The sequence below is a fragment of the Strix uralensis genome, chromosome 1, assembly GCF_047716275.1.
Source record: "Strix uralensis isolate ZFMK-TIS-50842 chromosome 1, bStrUra1, whole genome shotgun sequence".
Lineage (NCBI taxonomy): Eukaryota > Metazoa > Chordata > Aves > Strigiformes > Strigidae > Strix > Strix uralensis.
In genome coordinates, this window is record NC_133972.1 from 12223028 (window position 1) to 12235501 (window position 12474).

General features: G+C 36.6%; 1 protein-coding gene across 1 annotated transcript in view; it reads left to right on the forward strand.

Annotated features, from left to right (window-relative positions):
• Positions 1-12474, forward strand: part of SUGCT (succinyl-CoA:glutarate-CoA transferase) — a 334540-nt gene that overhangs the window by 33274 nt on the left and 288792 nt on the right. The window contains exon 7 of the mRNA XM_074891208.1: positions 10463-10554. Coding sequence (XP_074747309.1) covers positions 10463-10554 — 92 coding nt within the window. The remainder of the gene's footprint in view (positions 1-10462; positions 10555-12474) is intronic.

The window sequence follows — 12474 nt, forward strand, 5'->3', positions numbered from 1 at the left end:
CTTCTGTTTTTAAAATACTGTGATAAAATAAAACACTTTGTCAGTAGCTAACAGAGAAAAAGAAAACAGTTTTGGGTGTAGAAGACACAAACTATTGAAAAATGGCCCGTATTTTGTCATTTTAAGAAACCAAAATGGTGGCAGTATCTGGCACTTTACCATGTACTTGAACATTAAAAGCATTCTGTATTCCAGTGTTTATGTCAGAGTTGGCTGAAACCCACTGATCTGCAAGTTGTCTTGTAGGGAAAACTTTGTCGTTGTAAGTTGTAGATGTTACTGCAAAGTAATGAGAATAGATTTGTGGATAACAGTCTTCCCATAAGTAAAAGTTCTTATAAAGAGAAGAGAATAATCAGTTTGTGATACATGGGACAAGAAGTAACTGCTACAATTTCAGCAAAAAAGGGTCCTATTCAACATCAAGAAAAATTTTCTAATAGGATGACTTTCTTGTCTGGGAATAGAGTCCTTGTGGATATGACAAAGTCAAGACAGGGGTACCTTGCGCCATTGTGGTCATGCTTTGCAGTGAACCCTGACCACCTTTTCCAGAGCAGAATGGGAGGCCAAAATTTTGTAACCTCTTTTAAGAGAATACATAGTTCAAAATAATTTTATGGAACTGCGCCTACAAAATGCTTACTCATGTAAAACTCTATATTCTTTTTACAATAAGAAGGGGTATTATATATCATGTACCTGCTCAGGGTATATATGATTGTTTGTCAGTTTCTTTTATTTCTGTCAAATTAAACTCATGATCGTAAGAAATATGGGAGTGAATTTGCTAACAAATCCTAACTTCTTTAACATGCAAGCTGAAAATCCTAAATATAGCAAAATACATGGTTGTAAGCAAAGATACTGTGCTATAAATTGCTCTAATTCTATTAACTTTATTGCAGTTCTGAAAACCTTCACAAAGTGATGCCTCAAGATGTCCATCAAAAGTTTGTTCAGTTGTTCAGGCTGAACAGCTGGTATCTTGTTATATTTTGTATTGTATTTATTTATTTAGAAGGTGTTTCTCATCAATGAGATATGAGTCAGAGAATTTGATTAGAGGTAATTGTGTTAGGAAAATCTTTATAGAGGGGGAAAAAAAACAAGTATGTGAAATATCAGTTGTGTCCACTACAGCTTTTTTTTGGTGAAGGCAAAGATTCTTTTCACATATGACCCTTCCTAAGGAGCCAAGTGGTAAAATCTGTTAGTAGAAAAATATTCAAGTTAGGCAATACGTTGAATTAATCAGTTATTAGATTCAGCTGTTTCAAGTAACCAGATGCATTTACTTTTTACCACTCCACATATTAAATTCCTGTAAATGATCAGCAACTATTATATATAACTATGCGTGGTATCATCAGGGAATCTGTTAATATTAAGAATATTCAAGATCACTTTCGTATGTATTTCCAAGAAAAGGCTCTTTCAACTTTTCTTTATGTTCGTTTAGTCTCTAATATACTGGGAAGTTACTGCAACTTTCCACTTCCATCTGATCTGCAAGAACAGTTCATTTAAACTTCAAGCTGTGATTTACACCTTCATTAACCTTCATTAGGTTGCATAGAAAATTCATGTTGTATCAGGACTGCAAATGAAATTGGTGTTAGAGTTCATGATTTCAGAGATAGGAGGTAGGTGTGTGCTCATTTTTTGAGCTGAGTAGGGTTGAGCTGTTTACATATTTTGTGTGTATAAACCAAAGAGAACTATAACCAGGCTCAAAAATGTCAGTAAAGTTATTGGTTTGAAAGGGCAGCCTGGAATTTTAAGTATGTATTGTATTCTGTATAACTTACTTAATCCTCTTTGGGAATTAAACTTCACAGATTTGTTTTGGAAATTTGGAGGAAATGTTTGGAAAGTTTTAAAAAAAATCCATACTGATTTTGAGTTCATTTGACACTCTTTTCCAGCTTCAGCCCCGTGAGGGACTATGTATTTGATCTTCGAGGGAGAATTCAGGGTCGCAGTACACACACACGTGTGCACATGCATGTGGGTGTAATGGAGTGCTTAGTCAAGGTCTGCTTCTTCACTGGCTGTTGCTGTGCAGATTTGTCAACAAAACTATGTACAGTCACAACAAATGACACAACATACTCAGTTTAGAATGAGTGTTGTCTGATTCAGATGATTTCTCATTAATTTCTCATTAATTATGTAATTAAGTAGTTGCTTTAAATTTCTGTCATAGGATAATCACGTCCTTATCCGAGCCTACTGTGTATCTGTGGCCTCAGAGCTGAGACTTCTCTGAGGTTATCCTGACACTGTGCTGCTTGGCCATAGCATTATAAATATTCATAGAAAATACACCTTGCAGGTACTCTTAGTTTTACACATTTTTTTCATTGCAGAAATAACAAGATTGGTAGTACCTGTTGAGCTGAAATCCGGTATCTTTCTGTTGACTCCATGCTGATTCCCAGAATTAGCCAGGTGTTTCTTATAAATATTTGCTCCCTTACCTTGGTAGTAATAGCATGGCAGAGGTGGGTGGGTAGAGGAGTTCTAGCAAAGTAGGTGAGGACACACAGAGGTTAGTACAGACAGCTCACCCCAGTATTCAGCTAGTTTCTGTGCAAGTTTTCCAACCTGGATGGATTCTGGGGGAATGTCACTGCTACACTGTTAGGAATAACTGACTTCACTCTTTTGAAATTAGCTTCTACAATAAAAGTATTTGGAATCATAAGATCAGCTGTATCTGTACCAAGCAGGGTACAAGGAGTGAGTTGTTACCTTTAAGAGTGTGTAGCTGGGAATATTTGTATAAACCCAAAACAATCATGGAGAATTTGGGTGTCTCTCAGCCTCCTTACAAGGCAGGGGAAAAAAGTTAGAGTACTTAATCTGAGTGTCATCTAAAAGCTTAAGCTTTTATTTAAAATTTTCTTTTAGAAAATGGTCACCGTGTCACATCTGATGTCTGAGATTGTGTAGAAGAGTGCCTCCCCGTTGACTGGATTGCCGCTTCTGCCTTGAAATTCAGAGAGTGACAAGTTAACTTCAGCTGACTTAGCAAAAGAGAGTGGTAGTAGCATCTCTTAGGTAATTACAGTTTAGGTTATGGAGGGAAGAACTGCTTTCTTGTAACTTATATTTGGCATGTTGAAAAGCTGGAAAATATGGCTCAGAAGTTTGCAGGCCTGATTAAAAGCCTGTTGAAAACCAGACTTGGGTTGTTTGAAATGCTCTGTGGCCTTGTCCCAGAAGTGTGGTTGGTGTTTTCAGAGGAGTCGTGTGAGGCTGGGTACCCAGATCACGTGAAAATGGAATGGAGTTGGACAACTGGCAGAGGCTGTTGTTCGTCCCCTCCTAGTCTTTCAGTAGCTAAATCCTAGCAGATTTTGCATTTGATGTAAAAATTTTTTTTAATCTTTGCCTTCCAATTTATAACACCTGATTTTGTTTTAAAATACAGGGTTAGAAAGTCTAAATCAGCATGTGTAAAAGCAATAAAGTAATTGATATATTGTACACATTCACAATCATCAGTTGGGAAATGTGATGTATTTATCAGATCGTTGGTCAGATATTATGCCTGCTGACATAAGGTTGGGTTTTTTTTTTAAACTCCTTTCATCTCTCTTGACAGTTTGCTCTGACTTCACCTTTTTCATATCGGTTCTGATCTGTAAGCTTGCCTACCCAGGAAGTTATACTTCCTTTCCTTCTGACCAACACATGGCAAGCATTTTCCAAAAGTCGTTACTCGTTTTGCTAACGTATTTGGCAGCTCTGACATTGCAAAGTTTCATATAATGCGTCTGTTAGGTTTTGGCTTTTCTCATCACAGAGAATTGCTTGTGTTCTTCTGCTTGTTTCATTAATCTTTATTAAGTAAAGATGTAAGCTGTCTTTAATTGAATGTTTTCTTTTGGCAATAGAACAAGTCAAAAGGTGTTTCTCATTAATTTGTTATTCAGCAGGGATAGCCATCTATCTGGATTGAATTTGTGACAATGTTTAGTCCCTATTTGTAGAAATGCCTATGTCGAACATATTTTTCTATGTTTTGCTCAGAATATCCTATACAGGCCGACTTTATAATGTCATTTGTCATGTGGGAATTGAGCTACAGGGAATTGGTCTGTGTTGACAGCATGTCTCCGTGTTGGTTTTTCCTCTCCTTTTAGCACAATGTGTTTTATATTTGGTCTTATAAAGTTTTATCATGCTATCAAATAATGAAGAAGTGCAGAAATGATGGCTTTTGGTTTTCTCTAGCATGTGATACAAATATTTTGAACAAAGGTCATAATGAGAAATGCTGACCTTTCTTTTTATGACACAGAAAATCATATTCAGACTTCCCTGTAGCAATTAATTACAGGGCCATCATTAGCTTGAAAGCAAATTGTATTGAAGAAATGAAGGTAGCATCTTCAGGTGTTGCACGAGTTCTTTTGTCTCCCTTCCAGTTCCTGTGCCTTTAGTAATTTTTGAAGATTTACTTCTTTCTCTGTTGTTTTGTGGAAGGTGCAAACTGTGTTTGTGACCCACTAGTCTGGGGAAGGTGTTAGATTTCATAAAATACAAATCAAATGCACAACAACCTGAGAAATGAAGAAGGATTTTTGCAAACCTTTGTAAAAATCCCAAATGAATCTAAGGTAACCTACATAAAAATATTGGTTTTAGGGTGGTTGTCCTTTAAGTGATATTGCAACACATTGGTGTCTGTTTATCCCAGATGCTTTCAGGCAGCTCCTAGCTGAAATGAATTGTTTTTATACACGTTAGGAATCCTGTCATCATATCGTCAGTAACTCCTAAGCAAGGAAATGGGGTGTCCAAATGTGTGTTCAGTACACGTCTTGGAATAGCATAGGATCTACAGACACATGGAACTTTGTCTGGGACAAAGTTGTTTATTTGGTTTGCCTGCTTTCTTAAAATTTATGAAGAATGTCTGCCATAAATGTAGCTAAAAATCCCACTGTCATCTGGCAAAAATAAAATAAAGCTATGTTGTAGCTGACATGGTATTATAAAGCTAAACCTGGAAAGACACATTAGTCTGTTTTTCTAACAGAGTTCTTTTTGGAAACAGTTTTTGCTAGCATTTTTAAATTTAGTGTGACATTTTTGAGCATCTGGCATTTGGCAGCTTCACTAATAACACTTTTGTGCAGTCTAACAGCTTTTACTGTTATTACATTTTTCCTAATCTTCAGCCTGACCTTTCTCACTTCATAATATTTATTTTTGTCTCTCAGAACAGAATCATTTAGGGTGGTTTCCAAAGCAAAGTATGTCTCTCTTATGTGATAAATATATTGACCATTTTAAAGTGGATAAACTAGCAGTAGTTTGTTATGACATGTTATTTTTTCCCAAACTTTTGTCCCACATGATGCCTGCAAATATTATCATTTTTTCTGTGGTATGTTCCAAAGCTTGAGTGCCATCACATGGCACTTGTACACTAAGCACAGAATTGATTAGCTTCATTGTGTCAGAGCTGACTTCTGTATTTCAGACTAATTGGCCCCCTTTCATCAGAGCAGGAATGTCACACCAACCCTAGAGAAGTAGCTAAGATTTATTTCCCGTTGAAGACTCTTTATTTTACTAGGTCTCTCTGATCCAGCTAGAAAAATCTGGGTGAAAGAAATACTTTCAGTCCTTCCCTTTGTCAGGAATTGTGATGTATTAATAACGATGTATTTAATCAGGTAATAGCAGCAGTCTCACTCTTAGTTTTAATTGGGATGGGTGTATATTGCCAATATTTATGGTAAATTTATTTGTTTCAATTCATTTTGCCAAATGAATCTTCAATCAGTTGCAATTAATATTTTGGTTAAAGTTACTTCTGTAATGCCCCCAGCTAGTGATGGTGATCTTAGTGCTATTATAATTTGCTGTTTATCTTGACATGATTATCTTTTAGTTTTGCTACGTAACTATTTTTTAGGCATCTTGAGTCTTCTCTTGTTGCTCTGTATCAAAGATTAACATCACACAACTGGAAGCTCTGTTAGAACAGCTGTGAGCTGCATTTTTCCATATTAGCTGCCTTATTTTATGCAGCTTTAATTGTCGTATTTCCCCAGATATGGAACAAATAGATGTGGGAACAGAGGTATATCCTTTTTTATGTCACATTAAGCATGCCCCATTTTGAATATTCAGACACTGTATGTTATGCTGCAGATTAACACAGAGAGATGGTGGAGATCTTAGTTAAGAATATTCTTTCAAAATTTTCAGCTGCAAATTTGTCTTTAACCACTTGGAAAGTTCTGAAAAACAGAGGATGCTAAATATAGCCTGTAAGGTCGTTTTCTCCATTCTTGTCTGAGATAAGGATACAGGATTGCTGGTGGAAAGCTGTGGCGTTCACTTTGTAAATGCCTGCCATAAAGGCCTGTGTTACCCTTAATCTGACACAAAGTAGCCAGTGCAACTTGTTCTTTCATACTTGTCTCATATCCAGTTGGATTTTTCTTGCTCACAAAAAGGTAAAGAAGATAAAAGTATACTTTCTTATGTAGAAGACAGACTCGGCTGCAGGGTCAGGACAAGAACGGGAAGATTTAGGTGTGACAATGCCGAATAAGCAAATAGTCCTTTAGTGGACAGCTAGTGTTTCTGATGGTTTCAAATGCTTGCTATGCAGATTAAATAGTGCTTTGATAATGACAATTTTTAGGAGGCACTTGGAGATCTGACTAGGGGTTATTACATCTTGTAACCAGTCTGATTGCGAAACTGGTGTACATTTTGCAGTAGAGCAAACCAGCTCATATTGCATCAGTTTTGAGATTTAGGGACATGAGGATATGGCAGGTATCAGAATAAATTGTGCCTTCCTAGTGCAAGGTCTAGAATAGGGATTTTGGGAGCTGAATAGGGTTTTAGGGGGAGAGCAACTTTTTGTTCTTTCCAGATTTTGTTTTACACAAATCTAAAGCTTTACAGCAGATTACACATCTATGCAGCTCCCTCTCCCGCTGAAATGATTTAGAAAATTCTCAGTTTTATTAAATTAAGTTTTAAATTCTTTTGTCTCTCCTTTGAAATATATCCCCAAAATAAAAATGTGTTCACTGAACTTAAGGCCTAAAATAAATTCTCTACTGGTAGAGACTATTTAAACACTGACTGTAGCCTAAGGAGGTAAACTCCACTAGAGGGCAGTTCAGAGCAAGAGTGTGATCAGTTGCCTTCTTTCCTCTTCAGAGACCATCGCTGTAAAGTCTATTCTTTCAGTATTCAGTAGGGATTATCCTTTTAGCCTGAAGTATTTTCCGTTGTATCTAAACTTGATAAGACGCTAACTACGTTATATTAAAGAGGAACCTATATTTAGGGTTAAGCACGTGTAACTGCAAATTTACGCTTTTGCATACTGAATTCAAGTGTGAGAGAACGCAGGGTATTTGGACAAACATAAACTTTGGGTGGCATTTTTATATCTTTAAGAAGTTGTTTTATATATTTTTATGTATATACACACACATATATATACATATATATGTGTATATATTAGAGTTATGGTGAGACCTGTGCACCAGGCTGAAAACTTTCTGAATGTAATTTTGTGCTCTCTTTCAAACTTTTTGTATTTGCGTTCATAGTTATTTGTAAAATGTCTGCACTGGGCTGGCCCATTGACTTGTGTCGTTTACTAGAATAATAATGTTCAGCCTTTGATTTTTGTCTGGATAATGAGATCTTTCATTTTTAGAAGTAGCTATTTGTCACTTAACTCTTCGAGTTAGATGGCTACCTCTTCTTCCAGGCATTTTATATGTCTGTAGTTACTGGGGCAAACCATTTCCAATGACAACAGATTTTGTCAGTTCAGAATTCAGATCAAAAGCAGAATGATGTATTTTTTTCTTTTTAATCTATTGAGACCTGTGAAAACTCATTAAATACTCCTTAGAATCTCTAATTTTAACCAGAAAGCCATTAAATACAAATTCTTATTTTGAAACCAGGCTGTTAGAATGCATGAAAAGGACTTAAAAAATTATATTTCTAAAATACGACTAAAAAAGTGCATGACTTGTTGCCTGTCACCTTTCCTGAATATAGTGTTAGAGGAATGGGTCTTTGTCCTTACCAGAAGAGCATTGCAAAGCATTTATAGTTGTTCTGTCTACATACTAAATGCTTAATCTTCAGATGTTTTCTGTTTAAAAACATTTGTGTGAGCAGATGTGTTGAGATGTCTTTTCTTTCTTAATAATTGAGGCCAGTACATAATTTCTCACTTACTTCAATATGCTTTTCACTATTCAATTAAAGTTGTTTTGGGTATTTTTTTTAATTGAGCAAGATTTTGTTTTTGAAGTGGCCCCACACATTTAAATGGTTTTAATGCTACAGTTCATTCCAATGAGATAATAGTATATGCTTAGTTAGAGCCCCTCAGAGCGTTTTTGGGTGGATCCACCATGTTTTATTTGCTAGTCCTGTTATGTTTGAAAATGAAACCACTGTTATTTTCTGTAAACTTAAGTGTGTAAATAGGAAAGGAAATGTCACGAGTTGCTCTTTAGGGTCTCACAGTCAGCTGTTGTCAGAGACGTGATTTTGAATAAAGCTGGGTAAACTGGTAGGTTTTTTCCTTCTCTCTTTTGAGTAGCAAAGACAATAAGATACAGATTTGACCATAAGAAACTTATTGAAACCTTTCTTCCAAAATGTTTGAATGAGGCTACATTGACAAAGTCAATGTGCTGGCTGTAGTCTTCTGATATTCCCTGTACCACTGAGTGTAGAAGTTGAGTTCCACCTCAGCTTTGCACAGTGTGGATCTGATGTCTCCAGAAAAATATCAGGTAATTAAGATAGTTTGTGGTACAATGGAGAAATCTGTATGTCTAGTGGATATCGGTTGCTTGGTATGATTTACTTAATATTACTTGGAGTAACGAAGTGCTTCAACTCCAGTTTGAAGTGATAGTTATTCTCTTGCACTGTACATTAGAAGTCATTTATGAATTTTGTATATAAGAGCATTGGTCCAAGTGGAGGAACTGAGAAAGATTACTCCAATGAGTAAGTAATGATTTTTGTGTGCTGTAATCAACAAAGCTAATGTTTAGACTGTCAACGTCTACCAAACAGACTGTATATAAAGATGATTATTTGGGAGAATAATTACAAGGAATTTAAGAGATTCAGGAATTTTTATCTTGCAGTATATGTTGATATATTTTTATTTTAATACTGTCCTCACAGTTAAGAGTAATACAGAAACATTGCCTTAAAGGTGCTAGCCAAACCTGACATCTTGTCTGTGACAAATATCTCTTAACTGTTTGCTCCTGTAATTAGGGGATTTTTCCTAGACATAATCTGAAAAGGGAGAAGAAAGATTGAGACTAGCTTTTGAATTTGCTACATCTCTGAGGAGGAGAGGCTCTTAAATCTGATTCTTAATGGCTCTGACAGTTTCTATTAGTTCGAGTAATAGCAACCAAACGTGTTGCTCCTTCCCTGTTGACTTCTTCCCTCTGTGTTGGTGGTCACCGGTTCCGTAAAAGAAAACCAGACTTGGCTTTTTGACCACTTAATGTCATTACATTGTACAGGCCCAGTACATTAACTGCCTCCAATTTGAACGCTAAATTATTGGGTTATACCGAGAGGCAATAATCCCTGCCAGGGAAATAGGTTTGATACGTGGATTTGTGACCTCTTCAGCTGATCCTGCATGACCTCCTCACTGGAGAGGTTGTGAGGAGAATATGATGAGTTAAAGCAGAGGAAAACAAGAGAGCATCCTTCTGGCTACAGCTGTTAATTCTAAATTAATTCTGTAGCTGAGCAAAACTGTATGTAGTTCCATAAAAGTTTTTTGTATTTTGCATTTTGTTATTACTAACTCTTGGTAAACATATTGTGTGTACTTGCTAAAGGGCCAGCCTTTTATAAGCAGTGTTTTATTTTGAAGGTAGCTCTGTTTAGATGTGGAATCAAGTCAGAAAAGTAAGGGAGGAACAGTTCATGTGTCTAAACCATAGTGTCATGATTTTAGTATTGTTTGTGGTATTCAAGATATCTTTATGGCAGAGTGGAGATATCACACAGGCAACACGGGCCCTGTTGGACAGCACTTAGAGGCCTGTGGAGATACCAAAGAGCCTCTGAAATGACATCTGAATCCCACCTCAACTGACGCAACAAATTAAAAAAAGGAATTCTATCCAAAGTGAATGAAACATGGCACAGCCAGGAATCTGTCTAGAATTAAGATCAAACACATCATCAACCCTCACAGGATAAATTCAGCCGTTTACTCTTAAAAATGTGCAGGAATGAATAGGATACAACAGCATTCATTGTTTGTACAATCTGGACAACTTGTGAACAAAAGCTGATGAGAAATACTAGTTGGTTCCTTTTTGTACTAAAATAGTAGTACGTGTTTATGTTGTACTTGTCCTTGATTGAATTACTAATTGTTCTCTTTCTATTTTAGGTTATGGTCAGACTGGTCCAATGGTTCAGAGAGGTGGATATGACTCCATTGCAGCTGCTGTTTCTGGTCTCATGCATATCACAGGGCATGAGGTATGGTGCTCAACTTATAAACTGAGTAGAATCTTTATGCCATGTGCTGTAACTTGATGCCTCATGGAGCACGTTAGCCTATGCTAACACATCTGTTATGCATGCCCTCCTGAGTCTAACAAGAGGTCTTATCTCTGGGAATATAAGAAAATGATAGTGCTTATGTCCTTCAGGTATCTCACTCCAGGCTTGCAAAGCCAATGCCTGAGAAACAGAAAATGGAAGAAAAATGGTATCCTAAATCTCTGGTGAATAAATTGACACTGTGTGCTAACCTGCTAATGGCCACTTGTAGTCACTTCAAGAACTGCAGTGGACACTGTTGACACCTGAATGATGGAATCATACATATGTGTGGGAAGTCTCATCCATGCTTTGATATCGATATTCCCTCTTTAAAAGAGGGAACTGGGGAGCCATCCATATTACTCTGACAAACTGTCTTTTCAGTCATCCAGCAGAGAGATGCCATTAGTGGTTCTGGAAAAGCTTTATGTGCTGCTATTCCCACTGATATCCAAAATCTTTGGTAGTTGCAGTAGTGCAGGAAGCATTACAGAGGTAGTTTAGTATCTGGATTCCAGGGATACATAGAATGTGTGTCTTCACCTCAGAAAAATGTTGGTCAAAGAGGTGGTTTACTTAAGCTGTCTTGAACCACCTACAGATGCCGGGAATGTGGTCTCCAAATGTCACTGCTCAAGTGAGATAATGTTACAAGTCTGTTCTATGCATCATAAACACTAGATAGTCTTCTGTGGTGGTGCTCCTGATACTCTGTAAGCAGTAGTGCAGATCTTTAAAGCATGACACTTGCATGCCCTAGATAAACAAGGAGTTTGTCAAGTTTCTGTACTTAGTGTCAGATATTCATGGTTGTTGAAAGCTAACCATGCATGATCTGGACATAACTCTACTGTAGGATTGATATTCTGCCAATAGACTTGTTTTCTGCTGAGAACAATGGCAAACATCAGAACTCTGTGCTCGTGGCAATTATTGTTACCAGAGTCCTCCTTTCTATCAAAAAAAAAAAAAAAAGGAAGAAAAAAAAGTCAAGCATTGTTTGACCAAGGAAGCTGAAACATCTCATGCCTAGTGTCCTAAGAACGTCTGCCAATTGCTGCCATGTTAATGTTGCACACTCATAGTATGTCCCATCTCAGAACACGAGAAGACATGAAGTTGAGTGCAGTCCTTACAGGTACTTCTCTTCAAATGTATAGTGCACATACACAATAGGCAATGACAGATCACAGTAATGGTAGTCTGAGTAATTTTTACATTCTGACCCTGGTGTGTGTAGAGTGAAGGTTAATACTTTCAGTAGAATGCCAGAAACTTCACGCACACCTCAAAATGCACCAAACAAAATTAAGTGGGAGTATGAACTGTTAGAAAGGGACAAATGTTGTTAGTACCACATGAATAAAGGGAAGTATGTTGAAAAATTGAAAAAAACCCAGGACTTTTGTAAAGCTTTTCAATTTTATATGAATGGCAGAAAATACAAGTGTTATATTGAATAACTGCATGTAAATTGTATTATGAGGGTAACAGTCCTCAGTGTCCATTATGAAGATGGATTTTATTAAAACATTGTGTTAAGATCTACACTGGAGTTCCAGATGTTCGCATCACCTCACCAGGACTTGAGGCAATATAATCATAGGAATCATTTAATCATTGTTAGTAACAGTTTCATCTACTCACTGGGGGCTTTTTACAATTCATTCAAACTTAGTCATTCTCTTGCATAATTAAAATAAACATGTTTAAACTTGCTTCTTATTTTTCTTTATTTGAAGTTGGTCATGTATTATTTCATCACTTTCTCAAAACCATTTTCTGATGTATAGAGAGTCAGTTTTGTTTCAAAGACTTAAGTGGTCAGTGTCTCCAAAGAAGCAAATGTGCCTT